We start from the raw sequence: 26843 nt of genomic DNA on the forward strand, positions 1-26843 counted from the left end.
CCAATGAGGACACTACTGTCATTAGCCTTGAACAACATGTATGTAGCAGATATTATTGCTAGAGGACAACAAATGAGCAAGGATAAAACAAAATCAACTTAACAGTTTTCTGGACCATTTTGTATTTAAAAACTCACACATATAGAATAAATGAAAAATTTACAAAATTCTACTTCTGGTTGAAAAGTTAAAAAATTAATGGTATGCATGTAAACTACGTAACTACAAGTTTATTTTACACAATTTCTAATTCAGTGCAGCAACTTAGCCAATGAAAAGGTAATAGCGTTATACAACGTCCATTAATTAATAGAACACTGAAACACATGTTCAGCACTATATATATCCATGTATATATATATTATCATATACATAAATCTCAACAATACAAATCGTCACATAAAATAGTAGCTGTAGATGAACTGTTTATGGTAAGTTTACAGGTGTACAATGCTAAAATCTAAGCTTCTATTCCCCAAGGTGATCAAAGCAAAGACAGCATATTCAGTAACTTTCTGTTTAAACAATAACAACAGCCTCCGGCTCGTGCTGTTGCTATAGTATTAATGGTTGGCCATGTCTTAGTAGCTATTGTGTAGTAGCATGCTGCCATCTATGAGTTATTAACCTCAATACATTTTTTGCATCCTGAAATAAGTAATCAACAATATAGTTCAACATAACTAAAATGTTTCAGCTAAAATGCTTTCGACTGGCATTAATATTTGCACTGCCATCACCGCATGTTATCAATAAATTCTCAAACCAACTTAGACTAAATACAACATTCTGTAATAAAAATACTTTTGCTATCCAAGATGGTTGCCAACACAAGTGGAACTAGAAAAATATTTTATAGTAATTTGTGAGTCAATGTCTTGCTTCAGTAAAATAGGTACAGAAAAATCTAGTAAAACAAAGGTCATTACACTAGAGTCCTTAAAAACTGATTTCCATTCTATGCTGATAAAGAACACTGCTTTCTCAGTGCACATGTTAAAGTTATATGTACTTCATGTGCACCATAAATGACTCCAGCCCATTTTGTGCAGTCTGATATGCAAATTTTCTGCTACTACTCAGCTAGACAGGGTAAGCAATTTTTGGATAATGTAATATTACTTTTTGCTTTGGAAATATCTCAATAAGTAGGGGTCACAACAACCTTTCAGTTTTTAAAAATTATAGTGACCCTCCTCAGCCATACATCTATGATATGATAGACATAATAGCTACTATCACTAGCAGTCTTAACTGTGTAATATCCGAGCAGCTGTTTATAGCTTAAAAAGGAAGGGTTGCAAAGTCCTTTTAGTCACATTAATCTGTCGACAAACAGCCTGCTCTCACAAGGTACACCTTTCAGTCATTGATCTTTCAATCAACTACTGTCCTAACTGTTGATCCAGCAGTTAATCTCAGCCAAAGCAATTTAATAAGTACGTTCAGCACCATCGTTTTTATAAGCTCAGCTAAAGTACTATGGAAAAGCACTCTCATTATCTTTTATCACTTTCTCCTATTAATTTGTGGTTTTGCCAGTGTATGAGAAGTTATATCTATATTATATTGTGTTATCTTGTCAACATACTCCATGAGTTTACATGTGCCACACGATCACTTTCCTCATGTATCAATGTTTTGATCTGTCTGAATACAGAGAATATCTTATGTGACAAGTGTCAAGCTGCTTCCGTATTGCTGGTATGTACTCAAGCCATACTCATTCTACATACAACTGGAAGAAGAGTTGTTGCTCATAGTAGTAATATAATTTATGATCATATTTATGGCTTAATTATAGAACAAGTCAAATGAATAATAGTTTTGAGCCAACCTATTATACATGCCTGTTTAAAAGGTTCATTAATTTTTGTTTTTATAAAGCTTATGGAACTAGGCATATTTAGTTGTGTGTTTCTGTGAACAGTTTTATGCCATACTTATTTCAGTGTCAGAAAATCTGTAATTCCATTGTGATGTGTTGGCTTTTACAGGAGAATAAACTTTTTACATTGTATAAGTCAGTTAATAAAACTATAAGATTAAATATTAATTGGATGTGAAAAGGTTCAAAAGTTATTATTATTATTAATTGAAGATGTGGTAATAAGTGATTCATTAAAAGAAAAAAAAGAAAATGTGATGTTTATAATTAAGTTTACTTCACCACAGTTACTGTGATTAATCAATAACATGATTTAAGCTCTCCAGTCAAGGCACCACAAGAGACAATTGTCTATAAACACTTTGTATGTCTTTGAGGTTGTATAAGTCAGTTAATAAAACTATACAATTGAAAATTAAATTGATGTGAAAAGGTTCAAAAGTTACTATTATTATTAATTGAATATGGGGTAATAAGTGATTCATTAAAAGAAAAAGAGAAAATGTAACATTCTTAATTTTGAAATTTTAATTTCACTTTTTTTTACTGTTTTGTTATAACATCTCTTTAGTTACATTGTAGCCTTCTCTATTTATTGGAGTGCAAAATGAGGCACATCAACCAATACAGCCTTAACCACTCCACTTCGTCTTGTGTAAACTGTGATATACCTACTATAAGAAGATGAATAGACATCACATTCATAGGGAGAAATATTTCCCAACTAAACGTAAGCTTGTTCATGGAACAACCAGTTGATCTCTGTTCTGTTACATAGTTTGTCACCGTGACGTATGGCAAATCATCATCTCAACCTACGTAATTAGGATTGGGTTAACAATATGTGCAAGTATCCATCTAGTATTTTATCTTACCTACACTGCCAAATTACCATAATATGGATTGTTAGACAATGTGTGAATTAACATCACTCCGAATACTTTACAAAACTCGAAAATAAGCTGGATGCTGATATTAATTCCCTGACTGTGCAAGTTCTTTCAGGTATACTAACTGGCTTATCAAAAAATCAGCTATACGCTGTGCTAAAATAACAGCTTATAAGCAAATGTACCCGTCCTCAGTGACAGAAAAGTTTAAGTTAATCTGTCAATTTGAATTGTTTTATGGACCTTCCAGAGATGAATTGTGTTGTATTATTGGTTTCTCTTAAAGCTAAATGTCTGAGCTACTTATACCCCTCACCACGAAAAGTAATTGTTAAACATTTCTGTCATGCGAAGAACCACTCAATAACAACATAGGTACAACTACACATTCATACTTTAACTTACGTCACATTTTAAAATGTGAATGATAGTGTGGTTAACTCTTAACAATCGTCTTTTAAAAAGTGAATGTTCAGCCTTGTCTGCGTGTGCAACCTTTCAAACATATCCTGGGAAGCACCAGCCATAAACGGAAGAAAGTCGAATGCTTAGACAGTTTGCAATATATGTAAGGTAAATATATCTCGGCCCACTTAGTGAAGTAAATTATAACAACCAGAACACATAAATTACTAAGCAAAACATGGGCGAATAAACTTTATAGGTAAAAAATAAGCATTCCATAATAACAGCTTTTATGGCCACAGCACAAAATTACCTCTTATCTGTCTCTTCTATGGTATTCTCAGATTTAATGATTTTCGTGAAAGTAATCAGGTAGGATCAACATAATAACGGGAGTTTTTCCAGAAAACGTTTTGCAGAGCAAAATTTGGATTATTTTACAATTTTTTGAGTTTGAGGTAAAAAATGAGGGTAGACACAACGTATTATGCTATGAAATGATCTTTAGTCCCAATACATAAATATAATCAAAATATAATTGTTTCTGTTTGATTTCATGCCATACAGTATGTCAATGTTAGAAAATCTGTTATTTTGCATCCGTTGTGATGTGTTGGTTTTCATATAAAAATGATCAGCTTATGTGGTATAAGCCAAGCATTAAAACTATAAAAAATGAAACAAATGTAAAAAGGTTAATATCATTTGTAACTTACTTTCACATAGTATTCGGGTAAAGAAAATAAAAAATAAGAAATAAAGTTTTACCTTGAAACTTTTGACATTTGTATAGGACATTATAGAAGTTACATAAAAAAGATAAGATGGAAAAAGTTATTCTTAGCAAATTTCTTGAAAATAAATTTAATGCAATCAAAATTATAGTATGTGTAGTTTCATGGTTATATCATGGTTACATTTAATGTTTTATTATGTATAGTTTCGTAATTAAGTGGTGGTTACAATATCGGTCAAATTGTACCTACCTGTAACAGTAATAAGCAATTGTATTTTGTGGCACTTTTATTGGAAAGCTTTCAATGCATTTCATAGCAAGTCAATATCTGGTAAAAACTCAATATTGACAGAGAAAACACAACGTAGCATACTAGAAGCATCAATATCATTTTTCTCACGTGATTGATTGTCATAAAACAAAGAATGTTGTATCCCTGGGGCATTATTTAACACATAAGTTAAAAAGAGTACTGTTGATTTCAATGTGATATGCAGTATGTTACAGTAATCTTTCCCACTAGAAAATACATATGAAATCCTAGTTGATTGGCTCGATTCCATAAGAAGAACGTAGTCGCTTTTTTAATCGACATTCTTGATTAATAAAACATGCTCAATATAAACAAACACTATGTAAAAGTTTTATATTTACTAATAGGGTAGATTGTTGCATTTGATTCTTCAGTGCAAAGCTACACAATAGGCTATTTGCTGTCTGTCCAGTGAAGAGAATTGAACTCCAGTGTTTCTAGCTTTATATGTCTGAAGTCTTACTACTGACCCAGCGTGGATTAGGAAGTCAGAAAAATATGGGCTGCCTACGTAATATAATACGTAATTATGGTCATCAGATTGACCGTGATCAGCAAAGTTTCCAAATGATTACAATTGCAGTAAAGTACCAGAAACATTGTCGTTGTTATAAATGACATTAAATTTGATAAAATTTCAAGCTATAAACATTTAATATGTAACAATGATTTTCTCTAAGTGAAATTGATATGTTTTCCCTTCAAAAACTTCAATAAAAGTTATCTCCAGTTACTCTGAATTATTAACAATATAGTACTATCAGTTATGGCGCCTTCTACTGAGAATAGTAGAACATCGTCTTTAAAAATTCATTTGAAGAGTAATCAAGCCTAACGATAAAAGCTTGAAAACTATAAATTGCTATAGATTATTCTGTGTTCAGGTATTTTATGTGAATATTTAAATATTAATTACGTGGAAAACCGTCTGATCATTTTATAATTAAATCAAATGTTCCACAATTCGAAATTCCTAGTTTGAAGAATTGTTTTTAAAATTGGCTACATAACGTTGTTTCATGAGCGAACACATGGGCGAACCAGCATTTCATAAACTATGTACCCTAAAGCTTTTTCTTCTATTTTATAAGAGAAGAACTCTTCATTTCAGATATTACGACCATTCTGATGTCATTTAGAAATGGAAGTTTATCTGCGTCTCTGTGCATATGAACCATTTAGAACAAACTGAGGATTTTTACTCAAAAACAATATTTTTTTGTAGTATTAAACAGTATTCCTAGAATTTCATTATGAATCAATTGATCTATCACTGTTTATGAAATTACTTTGTACTTTAAACTGTAGGTGAAAAGTGGCAAGCGATAAGTAAGATTTGTGTTTCCAAAATTTAAAATCTCATTTTAGAATATTTACTTAAGTTGTATTTAACTTCATAATGAGTTTAAACGTAGTGAGTAGGTAAAGATTAAGTTAGATAAACATGAGAGAGTTGATTTTGACGTGTCAACGCTATTAAAAAAAAACCTGAAATTATACACAAACACACACACATATATAATTTCAATTATTATTGCCACAGTGGTTGTTTTCTAGATGGCAGATTAAATCATCAAATTTAATCACTATAAACCAAATGTATAATTTCCTTATAATGGACACTAAGCACTAATACAAATAATTCATGATTATTCTGATTATTATTATTTTTATTCTGAATGATTATTTCAGTAAAATGGAATAATGAACCGCATACTGGTTTATAAAATACATAGTTACAATTAACTAACAAGTTAGTTAATTAAAAGCCTCAACAAGTATACTACGCTAGACATCAAAATCTAGCAATCTTTGGCAATACTTAACCTGAATATTTAACTCACCAGAATGATCGAAAAACAAAATTATTTGATATCATTTAACAATTTTGCAGATATAATGACAATAAACACTGCTACAGTGTTTAACGTATCTTGATTTGTAAATAAAAATATGAATATAACTATAAAAATTAAAAATATCTGTTTGTTGTTTATGTAGTTTCGTTTATTTTTTCCTAGTTTTAATTTTATTATTTAAAGCTTGTTGTTAATTGTTGAAAACTACATAGTAAATAAAGAAAAAGTAGGTTTAATAACAATATATCATGCTCTAGGGTTGTAGCAGCCCTCTAGTGGTGAAGTTTGCTGATACCCAAAAAGAAAAAGATCAAAAACGAAAGCAGCAGATAATGGCTAACCTGTGGAATACGACTAATTTCGGAAATGTCAGTTCTGTGACGCCACAATACTTAGCAGTAAGTTTACAGATCACAATGTCTAACTTTTTATTTTCTCTCTTTCTTTATACTTTAACATATTTATTGCATGGTGATTTGAAATTGAACGTATGTTTTGTGAGACTGAAGTGAGAGACAAAAATCTAAGAAACTTCAAGTTGTGGTGTGATGTGAACAGTGAACCAAAGATGATGACGTTGCCATGAAGTTGTGTTACTGACTGAGTGATGTAAAGGCTAAGCCTTAAGTAATTCACGCAGCATTATTATATTTACTACCGTTACGCTATCCTATGGCTAAGATTAAGTGCATCAACTTCAAAAGAATTAACTTAATAGTGGTATTAACGTAGACAACTAAGCCTAGGTGCTAGTACTAATTTGTACAAAGACAATTATTAATTATAATAAGACAGTAAGACTAACACTTTTATTTGGAGTAATTCAGTGAAGCAAAGCAGAGGTAGAAAGTAATTTTGTTTTTCTTGTAACTTATATGGCGTGGAATTATTGCAATCTAATATTTTTTTTTTTGTATGTGTAACACTAAGGTAAATAAATATCAAGATATTAGTACCAAGCACAGTATTGCTTTTGTGGTTCTGACATAACTAATCTGAATACAATTGTAACAGTATAAGTTGTAACTCCGAGTGTGACTAAGAAATTGATGTAAAATTTAATAGTCCTACAAACTTAACACCTAATTACTTTATTAAAAATTGAAGAAAACTATTGCATTGCACAGCTTTAATTATAGCATAACATTTAATGGTAACAAAAGAGTTGTTTGTCCATGATCTAGGTTTTTCCATTCACTAAACTATAACCTACAAGAGAAAACTTGAATGGAGCAGCTCTTACCAGTATGGTACCATTTAAATAATTAATAGGCTTATCCTTTAACCTTTTCACAACAGGCTCAGTATAAAATAGGCAAGTTTGTCTGCACTTTTGCACACTGAGTACGTGCAATATAACTTTTGATACAACATTTATATCTTCACAAAATTTGGTAGACTTTTAACAAATAGATTACAATTTTTTACACACAAAAAAGTAGATACTTAAATGAAATATTTTTACTAAAGATTTGTTTTTGAAAATATTGTTTCATTACTAGGCTTAGTGCAAGGTGATTAAAAAGAAAATATTCTTCTTTCCAAAAATCTCTATTATTTATGTAATCTCTAAAATATGCAAAATACATTTGAAATGTTTGTTTTTAATAAGACTATATTTTGTTATTTTCTATATCCCAACTATGGGATCTGTTATTTATCCAACCTCATAGCCATCATAACAAAAATAGGAAATATAAATTATGTTCCTTCATGCTAAAATCTTTCCATATTGTAACATGAATATACAAATGTTTAGTATAAGTAGCTTATATTTATTTTTTATTGACCTTCTACTCTTGTCTAGCTAACATTTCATAACTTGCATTGGTGTGGTGCATGTGCATTAATGTTATGTATTCAGTAATGTAAAACTGACTGTTAGTCTTCTGTCTTGGCTGTTTTAGTGGACTAGTATTTTTAATATACAGTCACATTTCAATTATACATTATATATATATATGTGTGTGTGTGTGTGTAGGTAGGTTATTACTATTTAAAAATGTATTAAATTTATTTTTTCTTAAAGTACAGAACAGTAAATAATGATGTAAAGCAAACAATTATATCTTCTCACTTTAACCTTTGAATTCAGTTGCTGCTGGATTTAGATTGCTAAGCCTTTTAAAATTTTGCATGTTAAAGATATCACACAAAATTTTTTTAGGTTTTATATACTCAGTTGAAAATCCAAAAACTTGTTAATCATTACTCTGATACCATAGAATTCCATTATATTATATTAAGTTGAATAACTAAGATGTATTTAGGTTTAAAAAAAGTATGAAACTTTAAGCAGACAAACAGAACCTACCTTCTTGAAATCTGAGTTTGAACGAATGTGGTAGCCTTTTTACAGATTAAAATGGCTGAAAAAAACCCTTGGGTACATAATAAGCTGTCAATTGGTTATAGACGTGCCATATATTGAAGTAAGTGTATATAAGAGACTTTCTAAAAGTGGAAAGAGGTGAATGGGGTCATGTGTTTGATTCAGTACATAGGCCATAGCTCAGCAGAATAAAAAAATAAGGTTCTTGTTTCATATTGTAGCTTGTTAATATTAGTAATTTGAATTCCTAATTTGTGCGAAACTGTACATTTAGTTTTTTGACATCACAAACATCTAATTTGAAACAGTGCTGTATTCAATATACCACATCAACTTTCTATATTTAATTGTGTTCTTTTAATATTTACCTTTAAGTTAAGAAACTAACTCGTATATAATAAAGTTTGAATTATAATCAACAATTTGATTCCAAACTTGTTGACCTAAATTCATAAAATAGTAGTTCAATAACATTTTGAATACAATTATGGTCATTTTTATGTCAGTCTAACTATTCTGAAACAGAAAATATCAATCCTGCATGCATTCTACAGGTGATTGAAATTAAAATTATCATTAATCAAAATTAGGTTTTTGTAAATGGTTTTGAAGAATCAGTTCTGTTTTGGTAACAGTTGTGCTACAGAAGGGTTCTCAGCTATGCCATATCTTTTTTAATTAAGTAATTTCTATTTAGTAATATATTAATTATCAATTTAATACAATTTTAAAGATTCAAGTTTCAAGCCTGCCATTCAGACATATTTACATGTGCAGCAAAAAATATGGGATCTCATTTATTTCCAAAGGGGCCTATTAGGATATGTTATGTTTCCATTGGGTTTGTTGTTATGATGAAGAAGGAAGTTGTAGGTAAAAGAACAAGAACATGTTGGTTCAAATTAGCATAAAAGAAGAGATTTAGATATATTGTGATATAAAGTGTAGTTGGTTTAAAACTAGTGAAGCAATTGTTAAAAAGCTTCATGTAGAAGTACAGATATAATTCAGCTTTTGTAATATGGTTATTAAAGTAATGATGGAAGTATGTGTATAAATTTCAAAATTATTATTTGTAATGTATGTTATAAACTGATTATATAGTTTGTTTTTCTTGTTTTTTTTTTCAGTTTCTTCATCAAGCTGCTCAGACAGGTACGTTTGGAAATTTCAATAATCTTCAACAGTCTTCTGGAGGTGAATGTTATGGTATGAAGTTTTTCCTGCTAAAATAAAATGTTTTAAAATTCATAGCTGTCCTAAACAAAACAAAAAAAAAAAAAACTTCTTTTATTTACATAAAAATTGTGAAATTGTGCTAAAAAATTGAAATAAATCTAAATTACCCTTTTTCCTTTCCAGAACAACTTCATATACAATTGTTTGTTTATCATAAATAGCTTTAACTTCATAACAGAATTCATCTATTTATAATTTAATTTTATTGTTTCATCATCTTTTGAACCATGTCTAACTGCTATCCATGCTGTATAATTTGTAAATCACTCAAGGAACATGCAACTTGCATTACACTGTCAACTTACATTAGCTTTGAGCTAGATCTGTTCACATGTGTGTCTGATGATATATTTTTATTATAGTATTATTATTATTTTACCTAGTATAATCATAACCAACCTTAAAAGATATCCATTTTTACATTTTAGTTACTTTTATGATAATTAATAAAGAATAAACATGAAAAACAAGAAATAGTTCTTACCCAACATTTTTTTATACTAATGATAGTTATGTGCTAAAAATATATACTAACAACATGCTAAAAAATGGACAGTTTCATCTAACTCTCGAAATATTTCTGACTGCAACAAGAGCTACTACAAATTCATCTAAGCTATTTGTTAACTTTCCTGTGGAAGCCTAATGTTGTACTCTCGAGTGAAATTGATGATTGTTTATTCAGAACACAGATGTGTTGTTTGATAAATAAAAATCATGACTTGCTATTGGTTACAGGTAATATATAATTAAATGTAAGAAAGAACTATGACTAAATTCTTAAAGAAGATGTGACATCTGGGTATGGCAGAAGGGTTTGATTTTTTATTTGATAGCTCTGTAACCATATAAAATTGAATGCTATAAAAATTATGCATCATCTGAGCAATGGAAATATACAGTGAGTAATTTACTTTTAATTTTGTACTTTTTGGATGGGTTGTTAATCAAATAGAGAAAATGACTAGATGGTAGGGAAAGTTCAGGATTTTTTTTAACTCTTTCAACCCAAGTATCTTTTACAGCTCATGACACAAAGTTTTAGTGTCTTGTGTTCAAAATTTTGTTACATTAATTTTTTGTTTATGTTTACCAGTTTATATGGTACAAGTTCTTAGCTAATTATCCATCTTTTAATAGTATATGTTTTAAATCCTTAACTGTGTGAGATAATACTTTTAAAAATCCTGAACTACTTGTGTCATATAGTAACAGATTTTTTCTAGGCATCTTTTTTTTCTTTGTTTTGTCTACCATCCCTTCAAAGTGTACAAAATTAAACGTAAATTGCTCCCTATTGAATCATTATTGCTCAGATAAATGTTAATTTTAATAACCTTCAATTTTGCTTGGTTACAGAATTATAAATAGATGATCACACCCCTCCTGCCACACTTACCTGTCACATTCTCCTTTTCAGGATTTATTAATAGTTTTTTTTTACATTTAGTTGTGTAGTACCTAAAACCAATAAAAAATGAAGGTTTTTATTTATAAAATGCATACTGTATTTTGTTGTGTTCTGTCTAGATAAGTGTTAATTAATTTCATTTATAATAAAACTTTGGTCCCACAGGAATCACAATGGCTAAATTTGATGAATTTTTCACAGCTCTTGTTGCACAGTTAAATAGCCAGAAAATGTGTGACAGTTAGGGAAAAATTGTCTGTTTTTGACATGTTCTTTGGTGCATTATTTAATTTAATAAAACTTTTTAATGCACTACTACCATTAGTGTACAATATATATCCTTAAATGTCCTCAACAATTGACAGCATGTAGAAAAAAAAGGGCCTGGCATGGCCAGATGGGTTGAGGGGTTCAACTCATAATCTGAGGGTCACAGGTTTGAATCCTAGTCACATCAAACATGCTTGCCCTTTCAGCTGTGGGGGTATTATAATGTTATGGTCAATCCCACTATTCGTTGGTAAAAGAGTAGCCCATGAATTGGCAGTGGGTGGTGATAACTAGCTGCTTTCCCTCTATTTTTACACTGCTAAATTAGGGATGGCTAGCACAGATAGCCTTCAAGTAGCTTTGCGTGAAATTCAAAAAGCAAACAAACAAGAAAAAAGATTGGGTAAACAGTTTTTCTCTAATTTTTGCATGTATCTTTTTTTATTATAAATGTAAGTAAATGTGAAAAAAGGAATTTTTTTAAAGAAAGATAAAATTAGATAAGGATAATATTATAATGGTTCATGAGACTTGCAAGCAAACACCATGTAGGAAATGCAATTGATAGCATAACTTCAGTTGCACATGCTTCAAGTGATTTACAGCTTATTGTGCTGTAGATAGTAATTAGACATGGTTAAAGAGGCAATAAAATAAAGGTAGTTTTCAATAGATGTATGCTGTTACATGTTTAAAACTACTTAGGATAAATTAATGTAGTTTCATGTTGCAGTTTGAAGTCATTCCTGAATTAAAAAGAAAAGAGTATTTTAGATTTATTTCAAAGTTTTTTATGGTTATGATGTCAGTAAAATTGATCAACTCTGTTTTGAGTTAAGGTAGAGAAAATAACAGATTTAATATAAATTTTTACTGAAAAGATTCTTTGAAATTTAATTAGGAGGTTTAAGGATCATACAAAGGAAATTTGATATGAGGAAAATTATTTTTAATCTTAACATTGAAATTACTTTGCCTTTGGACTATTCAAAACAAATACTCCACATAGTCATGAAAGATCTTAAATTTATTAAAAATGCCTACCTAAAAATATAATTTTTTTTGTATTTAGAAAGACATCCAAATTTTGTGAATATATACACTATATTGAAAGTTAGAGAAGTATTAAATCTATAGAATACAGAGAGATCACACAGTCAGTTATATTGTCGAGGCTCATGTTTATAGAGTTAATATTGCATTGTAGAATTACAAACTTAAAACTTGTTTACTAATAATATATGGATTATTAGATAAAATGTAATGCTATACTGATTGGTATAACATAAAATGTAGTTTAATAAAAGTTTGAAAATTTTATGTTGTGTAGTGTGGGATAACTATGGCAAGATGGTTAAATGACAAACTTCATCCATTTCTAGATCATATTTAGCAGTTGCTTAGTAAGGTTGAAATTCCAGAATTCAGTGGCTTGGTTATATCATATATTATAATTGATTTATTTAAGAGTGTTAATTCATGTAAAACAGTATAATTACATGACTATATGATTTTGCTATGGTTTAGTCCCTTTTCCTACTAGGAAGGTGTCTTGTATGACCTTGAATAGCTTGAAGGTAGAATTCTTTCTGTTGTTTTTTGTTTGTTACAATATTATACACCTCAGTAAGAGCCACACAACTTTTCAGCATTGTCTTTTAACATATTTATGTGTTGAACTATTTGTAGTGCTTTCCTCTAGTTTTCTGAGCTCCTGTAACTTTGGGTCATAATCTAGATATCCAAGTGGAATTTCAAGGTACATGAAGCATTCTGTTCTTTGTGGTAAAATCTTAATTGACTCATTCTTAGTTAACACATTGAGAGTCAGATGCATTTATTGATTGCATTTGATTTTCTTCTTTTGTAGAGATTTCAGTTTTATGATTACTTGTTTTTCAAATATTTTTTTTTCATTTATTGCAAATTATGAATTTACAATTTGATATAACTACCACTTCAGCTCTTGTTTTAAGACATTTTGTTTCCTATTATTCAATCTATGGGATTGATGCTATCAGTAGAGGAGATGCAAGCTTTAGTTAGGTGGGATTTAATGTACGTGCCTTTCTGATGTTCCTAGTAAACTATGAAGCTATGTTTTGTCATGTGTAATTTCATAGATTTATCTTTTCACTTTTAGTTTAATTTTTATTTCCAATTATTTGTCTTTTGTTCTTGATCCAGGTATGCCAACTTGTCCTCATTAAAATATATAAACATAAAATCTAAATGCTATCTAACTTTTTAACAAACATACATATATAAGGTGAAAAACCTGTCATGCACTATGTACCCCTCAAGAGAATAATGGACTAAGCTTCTCTATCTTTTGAGCTAGAATAGGTAGATGTTTCTTCAGGACTAAACAGTCCAAAATTTTCTCTATTAGGTATAAACATGCCATTTAACTTCAAACTGCCACTAGGCAACAGCCTTGTATTTGCAAGTGGACATGGCTAACTTTTAGCTCTGAAATATTAGAATGTCAAACCCCCATTAAGAAATTATTGAACATTTTCCAGATGCTAATGAAAGACAGGTAGAACTTTAATTTGATCTTCCATACTGGCAATTTGTATTATGTTCTCACAGTATAATCTATAATATCTTGTAAATGACAGTAAAAACTGTAGTTTTAATTGCTGTTTTATGTTTTTTTTTAAATAAAGGAATAAAATTCAGATAATATAAAACATTAAGTTATAATGTACTTAATAGTAATTTAATTAAAATACATAAATACTAAAGTGTTTAGTTATATTTTGAATGTGACTAGTAATATGTACAGAAGGGGTTTATAAGTTGTTCTGCAGTAAGACTAAGGAAATTATAAATACAGCAGTTTTTCCCATTTTTTTTATTTTCAACTTGTTATTCCCAAAAAAAAATGGAATTGGAGACCAGTCTTTGATCTTTCCTATCTCAATCAGTTTCTGAACTTCATTTCACCAGAGTTTTTTCTGTCCCATTGTTAGGTGTTTTATGATGGGTCTGTAGATGACCAGTTTCATCTTGGTGAATGCATACCTTTGTTTCATATCTCTATCCTCCCATTATTTTTTTCAGATTGTTTATGAATGGCATATATCTTAGATTTGGGCATGTCTCAACCTTACATATTTTGTCCTATTGTCAGAGGCTTTCCTCAGCATCTTTATTCTTTAGGTCTCAGGATTCATATAGAGATCTGGCTTTTTTTGGCTCTTCCCCATTTAGTGTTTTTAGTACACACTTGTTTCCCACTCAAGAAAGCAATAAAAATAGGTTGATCGATCAAGGTAAAAATATTCATTATTTCTCATACTCAGTATCTCTTTCATTTGGGATTTTCTTTAATTCCCATCCAAGTCAGGCACAGTCTTCTTCTTATCATCTTTGAGATAATGGAGCTCCTGGTTATGAGCTTCCTTTGCGACATTCATTCCACTTGGTCATGGTTATATGCATTCTCTTCAGTTGGAACTATGCGATCAGTGGAATTTCCTTTTGGATCCATTGGATCTTCCATTTATCTTTCCTCTTTTCTTGTTGGTTGGACACACAATCAGTAGTGTGATTGGTTTTCCTTCTTGATTCTCAGCATTGTTTTGATGCAACAATTTCTGGGACTTCATTTTTAGCAGAATCTTGGCTTCACTTCCGTCTTTTGAAACCATTAGCTTTCTGAGCTAAGGCCATTTCTTATTTTCTCTGACTTCTGTGGGGGATGGTGGTTGTAGTGCCTTCTAACTACTTGGTAGTCTTCTACATCACCAAGCAAAGTGTTATCAAATCCAGATCCTATTGTTTTTGGACACTGTAGTTCCTTTTTTAGGTACATGAGTGCCAGATGCAACTATTAGTTTCTTATATCCAGTGTACTTTCACTCTTGTAGCAGATCAGTTATTACATCCACACAAATTCCTTCTAATGGAAGGTTTCTTGGATCTTCAGATTTTTCAATGATTGTGGTCTTGTTTGGATACTCTTCCACATTGATGCATTTGCCACTCATCTCAATAGCAAATTACCATGGTTCTTCATCCAGGATTGGAGAGGCCTTCACATTTATGTTTGTGTGTCTCATTCCCATAGTTCTCTCTCTCTCTCATCCAGTCTGCTCCATGTCAAATACTTTTGGTTGTTTCATATTGGCTGGCTTAATCTTGGTTTCCTCTTCTTGAACCTCTGCAAATATCTTCTATGTCTCCATCATTCCTTCATCAACCTCATTTGAACATTTTTATCCCACCATCGTCACCCTTTCACACTTGGTTTTTGTCAGGTCTGTTGCAAGATGCATGGATCTGAAATAGCATGTTGTTTCTCTTCTTTTGTGTTTGGTCCAATGTTCAACATTATCAGGGTACCATCAACTTTGGTCTACATTTCATCATTGGTTTATCCTGCTTTGTTTACATTCTTCCCATCATGTTGTTCCTCACCTTTCCTTGTTTCTCACATGGCTCTTTGATTGGAATCTTTCAAGCATATTTGTAAAATGTGTTTTACTAAATTTCACTGGGGTTTTTCACATTCTGTCTTTTACCTCCTGTTCTGGTCCTTTTGTCTTATTTGTCCTCACCATGTTTTTCCAGTTCCTAATTGAGATCTTGGTAAAAGTGTCTTTTTTGCTATCACCTCTTTTTTGAACCTTTATTTTCTTGTTTCCTGTATCTTCTTTTCCTTAAAACCTGTTTCTTCCTTGTGCTGACTTCCAGTTAGCACTGGTTTTGACCTCTTTGCTATTGATGTTTATCATAGTATTTATGTTGTCCTACATCTAGATCATTTCTTCATCCCAGAGACCTTTTTTGCTCAGGAAGATGAACCTGCCTTCACTCCTGTCTCCATGCCTACCATTTCCCATTTTTATTTTTCATCAAATCCTGATCATCTGTGTCCTGTATGGTGCTATGTTGCTCATACTTTATTTCTAGATTCCTATTTATGTTTGCTTCTTCCTTGGAATCATTTAGTGATTTGTCATCTTTCTCCCATCACCTTTGTGGGTTGGGTGCACCATTTTGTTCAGTTGACTTATTCTTCCCTTTCCTACAAATCTTTGTTTCTTTTAATCAGATTTAACATATTGCTGTATCTCTAGTGGCTCATTTTAAACATCCTACAGAGAAAGTTCTCCAGGTTAGAATTTGTACTACTCGTGATTTTGTACCTTGTTATCTGCACCATTTGATTGTATCTTTCTATGGTACAAATTGTCTCCTTCCAGTGGCTATTCTCGGTGCATCTGGTTTGACTCTAACTTGGGTAAGGGTATTTTTTATATTATTTTCTTACAGAGGTCTCTTATGTTTTTGTTATTTAGATCCTGATCAGTGGAGAGTGTTGCCTGTTCATGTATGTCTTACTTTAGCAATGCAAAAATAAAACTGTTAAGATAGAAAGTTCTGAAAACATATATGTTTCTATCTATGTGTAATTATTCCATATTTGACAGATCATCACTCACTCATGAAATATTGTGCATAAATCACAAGGAGATATCAGCTGCTTTCATGAATGAATATGAAATTGTCTGTTTTTCATATCATTATGTTGTCACCCATTGCACTTTCTCTGTGTTGTTCCTCTTGACTCACCACTTTCTTTTACCCTCTTTTTCTCGAGTGAAGTTTGGGAGTCCTTACCCATTTCAAATTTGTAGCTGCTGGTGTGGGGGACCATGAAGGCTTCCTCAGGTGTTTATCAAACATTATTCCTTTCTACACACAATGGAGAAGAGGGTGCAGCAGTGAACCCTGTATCTTTCTTCCTCTTAAGTTATTGTTTCAGGATGTCTGATGTAGGAGAAAACTAGAGCAGCCACTGCTAGATTCTCCTCATAATGCCAATTGTAGAACATATGATACCCTTTTCTTACAATTGAGCAGATGTTCCATGTGCTACTCATAAATTCTGGTGCACGTGATTTTCTTCCTTGCATTTACAGTTGAGTGGATCTTGTTCTTTATTTGCTTATAATACTTATTACAGTATAAATCTATATTCTACAATTGGATTGAGATTCACATACTACCCCATAAATCTGGGTTCAGTTTGATGTATGTCTTGCTTTTTAAGGTTGATGTAGAAGTTTGTCTTTCACCTTGTAATACTGAGAACAGTAAGTTAAACTTCATCTGCAGAATTGGGTTGGGAAGATTCTTGCTCCAAAGTTTTCTAAGGCTTTTAATTATTGGTTGGTCTTCAGTGCTGTCCATTTCACACCACACTTCAAGGGTGAAGGGTATACCTATTCCAGAAATGGTGCAGGCTCCTTCATTTTTGTTCTCATTTCATTAATGAACACACCTCTTTGATTCTCTGTAGATGCTTTCCATGGGGAGTATCTTACTTCCATGTTACACCTGTCCCTTTACTTATTCAATATGGAATTCTAGTTTTGTTGTGAGAAGAGGTACTTACCTTATCAGAATCAATATTCCTACAGTGAAAATAGATTTCTGATAGCTACTCACCCTATCTCACACCATCCTTCCCACTTCTAGTGTGCTTAATCTCAAAAGTTAGGTTCATGAAATGTAATACTCAGGGAACCAACTGCACTAGGAGTATCTGCCATGATCCTATTGATGGCGGGACATTGTATGTGCGTTGCCTACTAAATGGGAGGGTGGGGGGTATAAAGATGAGTGAGTGAAGTGAGAATATTTTTTTTTCAATACAATACATTATAAAGGTAAAAATTGTAAAGCTTTTGTGTGACTGGAGGTATCTCTTGGAAATCTATTTACAGTGTAGGGAAATGATAACATATATAATGACTTGTTTAGCATATTGTTGCTATAGCTACACCTAGAGCTAAATTAATTTTGATTCAAGTAAATTACTATTTTTTTATAATAATGAGTAAATATTTTTTAACAAGATTTGTCATTTTTGTTTTGCTGTCTTGTTGACTTGGGCATTTTTTTAAGAAAAACTAGTTTATGTAGTATTGGCAAAGTAGTAATTTAAACAGTGCAGTAACTTAGCTTTTGTGTTTTAACTATTATAATAAAGTATTTTTTCAGCAACTGATTAAATGGAAAAATTAGTAGATTGCCTAACATAATTAAGGGCCTCTTGAACTATTTTCCATACATGATCTTAATAAATGTCAACCATTATAACTTTTGATAATAAATTAAGATAAAAAAAAAATCAGCAAATGCTCCTTCAAAAATAGTTCTTAGATTCGTAACATGGGAAATGCAATTAAAGTAATAGTATAACAAATATGTAAGGGTTTTACTTTTAAATAATTCTATGTGTATCAAAAATACTTTTGCAAAAATTGTTCTGTTCTGCAGCATCACATACAATTTTTGTAATGTGAGTGACTTGTTACAGATTAAACCTGTAGAAATAGGAAGAATTAAAAAAATTTTTTTTTTATATATTTATGCCAATATTATTTTGTTCAGCTATCATTTTCAGTATTTTCAATATATGTTATTCATAACATTCTAGTGAGTTGTGTAATTTGTTTGAACTGTTGTTGAATGGAAGTAGAAAGTTCTAAATGTTCTGCACTTGATTAAAGTTTAAGTGTTAACTACAACCCACTTTATGTATGTGTATCCAACAGCAATTTTAAAGTTCATATGAGAGCTTATATGACTGGCCTTGTACAAGTTATTGCAAAGTTAATGTTTTCACACTGCAAGATTACTTGACTTACCACAAATTACACTAGTCTGCATATAATCCAAAATGTGTTTAATTTTGAAACTGGAAGTTAACTGATGATAATATTATATATAAAAATAATAAAGTAATTGTTAAAACATTGAACTACACACATAATGCAATTTTTCATTTTTATATATATAAATTGCTTGTGAAAAATAAATAGTATACTTTCAACATAAAACTTTGCAAAAAAAGAAGCAATTTCACACAATTTAAAAATTTCATAACTAACATGACCAGTTGTACTAGGATGAGATTGCTTTAATTACTAAACATGTGCTATAACAGTCTAACAGTATGTAACACCATTAAAATGTTAACCCATTTGCAAAAACAGGACTTGTTTAATTGTGACTAGCTCAAGGAAACACTGGAAAGGGAAATAATTGGGTCATGGACACATGCTGCATTTTAAGTTTGGTTTAGTGATTTCTCAACCTGCACATGCATTTTTACAATTTCTTGTGGTGTATACTATAAAATATAAATGTATTAGTCATTGTAATATGTTCTTTTCTAAATTTCATCTGTATTGGAAACTTCTTGCTTAGGAAATTATAATGTCTTTAAAATTTAAGTATTTTTATTTTCTTAAATTACATTACTGATGCTGATGATGAAACTAGAAAAATAAATCTGAAACTTTGGTAATTAAAGACTTTTTGGTTCTACCATGTTTTAAACTTTTCTTATAATACTTCATTTTCCACCTTATGAATCATTTTAATCTCTTTAAAAGGGTCATTAGTATCAATGTAACTTTTCTTGCCAAATAGTGAACTTTTTTTTTCCTTCAGGGTATGAGTTAATTTGTTTTCAGTGAAGTATGAATTATTTATCTCACTCTTGAACAAGAATTTTGTCTAATTTTATCATATTAAATCTGAGGAAAATTTTGTAATTATTAAGTAATGATGGACTAATGTTAGATATACTAGTTCTCTGTAATACCACACTTGTTTCATGACAGTTATTTTTGACTAAATTTTATTTAATAATCAAATCCCAGTTTTATAGTACAATCTTATATACTTTTATCAGCTTTATTGCTTCACATTGGTCATGTACACCTTATGACACTGATAATATTGCTGAAAATTTGTAAAGGTTACCTTCAGTGGTAAGTGTCAGTACAAACCTAAAAATATTATTTTGAATATTTTTTTGATTTATAATCAATATCATGAAATAATGTTTGGGTTTAGTGGCTTAGTCTTGTAAAAAGTATATAGGGAGAAACCCATGTAGTATTTTTCTGTCTCCAAAGCATTTAACAATGTGTTTGAGATGGAACACTAGCTAGTAACTACAAATAATCATTTGAAGAAAACTAAAATATTGATTTTTCTTTTAATATTAATTTATTTTGGTAAATATATTGAAAATGGTCTGATCACAAAAACATTTTTCTAGATATGTTACAATGGGCAAATGTAGATTTTGATCCTACATGTAAAAACAGTTCATTGGCATGTGCATTATTAATAGTCACAGATATTTGGAAACAGTTAAACTCAAACCATAGAAATAACTACTTAAAGTTTGAAAAAAAATTAACTTGGATGCTTCCTATTCTTACAGCCAAATAACAAAAAAAAGTTATGAATTATGACATGATAGGAAAAAATGCAAGTTCACTAACTCATGTCAGTGTTATTAGTTTAATAAATGATAAACATGACTTGTTTATAATCAATTAAGACTGAAAACATTGTGATCTGTGAAGCATCTGTTTTCCAATTTAGGTATACATTTGATTTGAGATGCATGTGTTTGTGTATGTGTGTGGAGAGAGAGAGACAGATAGATAGTTAAACACCACATTTAGTCATCAGTCAGAAGTCACATACTGATATACAAAATGCATGTCCTATAAAATATGCATCCCATCTTTTGGGAGTTAAATTTAGATACCTAACTAGCATTTGTTTGCAGAAAGTGAGTGACATCATTCCAAAATTAAACATGACCGTATGCAACTTTATGATTTTTTAGTTTAAATCTGGTAGTTGTCAAAGTGAGATCACTGTGAATCATATATTGGTCAGAATTTGTTTATTGTCACATCCTTTGTGTGTCATTTATTTTCAAGTTTGTATTCAACAAGAAATCTAAATATAGTTTTTGATAATTTCATTGCAGTTCAACCAGTGGGTGTTGTATGTATTGATCACTGATTTTAAGAGACAATTACAGTGTGTTTCAACCTGCTTTTACACATGTAAATTAATCATCAGAATTAATGAGGGTTGTAAGTAGATAAATATGTGGATTAGATCTCATTAAAAGTTGGCTGAAAATAACACATGTAGCACTCCAGAAAGAAAATGGCTGATTAAAACAGTAAACAGACTTGTATCGAGTTTGATTTATAATGTATAGATGTAAAATTGTTTCCATAGAAATTATATTGGTAGTTTAATTGATTTTAATAAGAGTACTTAATAATGTGGGATAAAATTCTATCTCATTCTTTTACATTTATAATTCTGAAGTATTTTTATTCAACTAAGGTTTACCACATTATGAAATGTCATATGACATTACAGGCCTTGCAGATGAATGTAACCATTGTGAATAATATATTTTCGTATCAGTTTTCCCTATTAGAATTTTCTGTCACTTAATTTGTCAATAGATAAAACTATCTCTCATACAGTATACATATAGCCATAATGATTAGTTACATAAGTCTTATGGTTTAACCTTGAAACTAAGTATAGGTAAAATTAAGGGGCCAAAATTTAAAATCTAAACTTTTCTTTTTAGTAACAAACAAATACAGAAATTGAATTACACAATATTCATAAGATACAGTAGTGCATGTATTATCAATTGATGGTAAGAGGATTTCCATTATTGTATGTATCAATGGTAAATTATTGTTTTTTTTGTCAGTTGCATATGTTTTATAAGATTATTAAAAAGGAAAAGCTTCATATTTTATTTAGTTTGTTGTTGTTTTTTTTCAGTTAAAACAATTCCACAGATAACCAAGTTTACAGTTTAGTGTGTTTGGATGTCTAATTTTATATAAACACTTCTTTAACTGTGATATATTTAATTTTATAAATTAAACAATAGTTCACTTACCTATTTATGTACAAAGCAGTTCTTTGCTCATCATTACATAGATGGTATAAATTATCATCAAATCCTTCTAACCTTACCCTGGTTATTAGTGAGCTGAACTCTCAATCTGTGGATCATGGGAATGAAACCTCTTGCAGAACATGTTTCACTTTTCAGCTGTGGTTACATTATAAAATGATATTGGTAAAGAGTAGCTCAAGAGTTGGTGGTGAGTGGTTAATTAGCTGCCTCCCTCTAATTTAGCACTTGAAAGTTAGGGTTATTTCTCCTTCAAATAGCTTTGTTTGGAATTCATCAATTGTGTAATATCTTTCTTTGTTGAAAGTACTTCCTCAAAGTGTTCCATACCACAGAATTAAACCACAAAAAACATGGGGAAAGTTAATTCAATTATATATGCAGAAATATTTTAATGCTTTATAAAAATTGTCAGAGCAAATCAAATAATCTTATGTTAACTGGCTATTTCTGGCCAATTTACAGGGTGAGGCAAAAGTGACTATACAGTGGTTTTATTCAGTTTGTCCTCAAATGTTTTCTTTAGTACTATCTGTATTGTCATATTTCCCTATTCTGTATTCACAAGCTGAGAAATCATGTTGACTGTATTGTGGATATTGATAAATTGAAAAGTATTTTTCTCATGTACTAATATTCAGTATCTAACCAGTATTAGAATGATATCTATACACACATAGTATATGAACATGATCATTGCACAAATGTATTCAGTTATTTGACAATGAAATTCAGTAAAATTTCAGTGTCTTTCTCTAACTGTTCAGGTGTTGGTTCCTTAAATGTGCAACAACAACTGGCTGTTCTTGCTGCTGCACAGGCTTCTACTAACAGCAGTAACAGTGGTGAGCTCAAACTTTGTTCTTAAACCTAGAATGATAATAGCTTATAATTTTAAAAGCCCTTTTTATCATCTGTTTTGCTATAAATATGTAAATTTTTTAAGTGAAAGCATATTATATATATATATATATATATATATATATATATATATATATATATATATCTTTTACCTATTACATGTAGGATATTACTCTTGCATCTTTTTTTCCTGTAATGTAACCATTATGTCATGTTTTCTAGAACAATGTTACAGAGATCAGTCCTTATTATGTGTTTACTAAGTAAATTGCACTTAAGGCTAATGAGCTATGTGTAATGCTGTCTGAGACTGGTTTTGACTATCCACAAATATACAAGTTTTAACTTTAATTACAACAGCAGATCTAAGAATCAAATATTATGCAAATTTTTAAATATATTATGTAGAAATAATTATGAATAATAACAGTGGAAAGAAAATTATTATGGCATTTTCTTTTAAATGCATTTGTTTTAACCATAAGCTCCAAGTTTTGAGTTTATTATAAAGCATGATACTATGAGTGAATACAGTTGTACAGGGTAAGTAATGCCTGTTGCTCCAATGTAATTATGAAAAGTCTATTCAGTGCATTGTTAAAGACAATAGTATTATATGGTTTCCAGATTTGGAAAGTATTAACAACATATTAATACTCAAAATTTTATTAAACAACAAATGTTGTTGCAGTCCATATCATTATGAAAGTAATAATTTCTCATGTTATTTTTGCTTTATTCACAGGTTTTCATTTTGATTTTCTAAATTTTGTATTCTGTGATACATTTCATTGCTAGATTTATTTTTCATTCATAATGACCTGACCAGTCATCTCTTTTAAACTAATTATTTTATGTAAAAATCTTTCATTGTTTTCACAAATACACTTTCACATGTGATACTTCAAGTTCCATAAAGTACTGTATCATTACAGGTTAATACTATAGGCTGTTACCAAATCATCCTTCCAGTTTTAAACATTTAATAATTTAATAGCTAAGGAAATACAACTGAGCAGTTTTCGACATCTTGTAATCCAGTTCCAAAAGTTTTTGTTGTCATGTTTCTTCTTCACTCCAGTGAATAGTGTTATCCTTTAAAATAGCAACTGTCTAAGATGATACTCAATATGTTGTTTGGTTTGCAGAGATCAAGTCAGTGATTGTGATAAAGCATCATTACAGATGCCAGTGCAGGAAAAGTGTGGGGAAATGTTAAGAATATTGTATATTGTACACTTATATCAAACATCATGCAGTTAAAGACTGGTATCACTGGTGCCATCTTCAATGTTACTGTGGATATGTTGCATTGAATGTTGACTGACATTGAATATTGGTTAGACATTCTGAGAATCATTAAAGTTGGACTGCAAGGTGTTGAAAATTGCACCATTTTGTTTCCTTAGTCAGTTAATTATTAAATTTTAAAATATGAAAAACAACTTTGGATATCTTGTATATATGCAGTGTAGGTCAGTTGGACTGAACCCATGTTTAAATTTTCTGATTTTTCGATTTAACTGATAAGCATTGATAAAAAAAATTCCTGATACAGAAAAAATCAAATTTATTGGAAATAAACTCTGAAAAACTAGAAATTTACCCACATTAAAGAATTTGAATTTGATTGTAAATCAAATTTACAATATACATCTTCATGAAATTTGGTAATTTTTTTACCATATTTTCCAGACCACAAGGTGTATCAATATTTTAAAAGGAAATAAGTATAAAAAGTATTTCATTTCATGTATTTAACATTTACACTTACCAGTCCATAACAAAAACAGCAGTGCAGCACACTAAAATAACAATTATGCACAGTTTTATTATTTGTAGAGTCCCAAAAAGTCCTTGTCACTGTCATCTTGCTCATGAGGAAACTCTTGTTTTATACCTATTGGTATTGCACTATATTTTACGATAAAAATATACAACACTGATTATTGTTCACCTCTTAAGTCTTGTTGATTGATTAGTGCATGCTACCAAATTGTGATGTTGCACAGCAATTCGTAATCACTTGGAACAAAGCTTCAAGTTAATCAGTTTTCCTCTTTGTAAACATTAGAACTATGGTAACCCTTAAACCATAAGACTCAGGAAAAAACAATGGTAATAAATAATACAAGTATTTTGTACACAAATGTTCTATAAATTTATTGACTCAGGCTCTGACTAGTCTGAGAGCAAGATAATTTTCCTATTAAGAATAAAATACTTTTTCTTAGTTTGATATTTTATTTTCATAACTTCTGCATTTTTAACAGAAAATTTTGGTTGTCAAAAAAAATTAATTCATGTGGCATTCAAATGAATTTTAAAACAGACAAAATGCCTCAGACAAAACTACAATAATATAACTTGATTTTTAAACTAACATTTAAATGCGTTTAAAATTTTGTAACTTATCAGACATCAGTCTACATCATAGGTCAGCAAATCATTCAACCCTCAGTCCCCAAATGAAATATCATATCCACTAGGCCTGTGGTGGTCCTAAAAAAAATTCAAGTTTGTAACTTAATGTGGCCCTCCATCTGGTCATGGACATGGCCTCTGGCCCTTGTGCAGAAAGAGTTTGGTGACCCCTGGTCTACATCCTGTAAAACTTGCTAGAAAATGGCATTTTTTACCCAAATAAATGATCAAAGTTCACAAAATGACTTTTCCATTGGTTATAGACCTGAATACAAATAAGGTAAAAAAAAGTTGGAAGGAGATTCTTTGAGTTTTTCAAATTTATTGATGTCTGGTTTGTAATTGTCTATAGCTGGTGTTTCTGACTTTTGGACCCTGTTGACACAGATCAAAACCCATATCATCACATTTGTTGACATGCATTCAATATTTTATTGAACTAATATTTTATGAATTTACATCAGTAAGTTTGGTATCAAACTCTAGATTATAATTCAAATTTTAGTAGTATACGTTAGTTAAATTTTTAATTTAGAAACAAATATTAATAAAATGCATCTAAATATTGAACTTTGTCTTCCACATGGTATATTGAATGCAGCATTAGTTCACATTGTTTATGATGTTCAAATACAAAATCTATAATTTCTTATGGAACAGGAACTCAAAGTATCAATATTGACAAGCTGGGACATAAAACAAGAACTTTGTCTTTTCTGTTTTCTGAGATATCACTACATTTGCTGAAACAAACACAGTGACCTTGCACACCTCTTTCCATTTTATGAAACATTCATGAACACCTACTTTCTATGATTTGTGATTAACCACTCAAAAGCTCAGAAAGTCCCCCAATGGCTTTCTCAGCTTTTTTTAAATATTATTTTGAGAACTAATTATGATAGATTTCAAGTGGTAAGGCAAGACTTTGTGACCTTGAATCTTTTTATATTTTTTAAACCTAAATACAGCTAGCTTACTGAGCTTGATAAATTGTAGTGGAACTCTGTGGTATTAATATAGTAATTTATAATTTTTGGTTATTTTGAAAGTTAGATAAAACCTTAAATATTCATTTTGCATCATCCACATGCAAAATTTGATAAGGCTTAGCAACCTATGGCAAGCAGCAGACAAGTACAAAATTGGTAACTGTAAGAAGTAATTGTTTGCTGGACATCTTTTTTACTGTTTTATGTTTCAAGAAAAAAAAGTTTAAGAATTTATTTGTAAATAGTAACAATGTATATGCATATGTATTATAACTGAAATGTGACTGTACTTTACAAAATACGAGGGCTGTTCAAAAAATACGCGGACTGTTTGAATTGCGTGGCTCCAGTTGGTTCCAGGGGAATCCGCTTGGTGTCGCTAGGTTTGCACAGATCAGCTGATTACTACGCCATTTCCCGATTGCAGATAT

The 26843-nt window shown here is 30.4% G+C and overlaps 1 protein-coding gene across 8 annotated transcripts in view; it reads left to right on the forward strand.

The window, feature by feature from the left end:
* LOC143246220 (CUGBP Elav-like family member 2) overlaps positions 1-26843 on the forward strand; it is a 194262-nt gene that overhangs the window by 140800 nt on the left and 26619 nt on the right. For 2 of the 8 annotated variants that reach the window (XM_076492566.1, XM_076492524.1), the window contains exons 7-9: positions 6349-6489; positions 9554-9578; positions 22903-22980. In XM_076492566.1, the coding sequence (XP_076348681.1) occupies positions 6349-6489; positions 9554-9578; positions 22903-22980 (244 nt within the window). Of the gene's footprint in view, positions 1-6348; positions 6490-9553; positions 9633-22902; positions 22981-26843 lie in introns of all 8 variants that reach the window. The other 6 variants (XM_076492545.1, XM_076492516.1, XM_076492587.1 and 3 more) reach the window with 3 other exon arrangements.

Source organism: Tachypleus tridentatus, chromosome 1 (assembly GCF_004210375.1).
Source record: "Tachypleus tridentatus isolate NWPU-2018 chromosome 1, ASM421037v1, whole genome shotgun sequence".
NCBI lineage: Eukaryota > Metazoa > Arthropoda > Merostomata > Xiphosura > Limulidae > Tachypleus > Tachypleus tridentatus.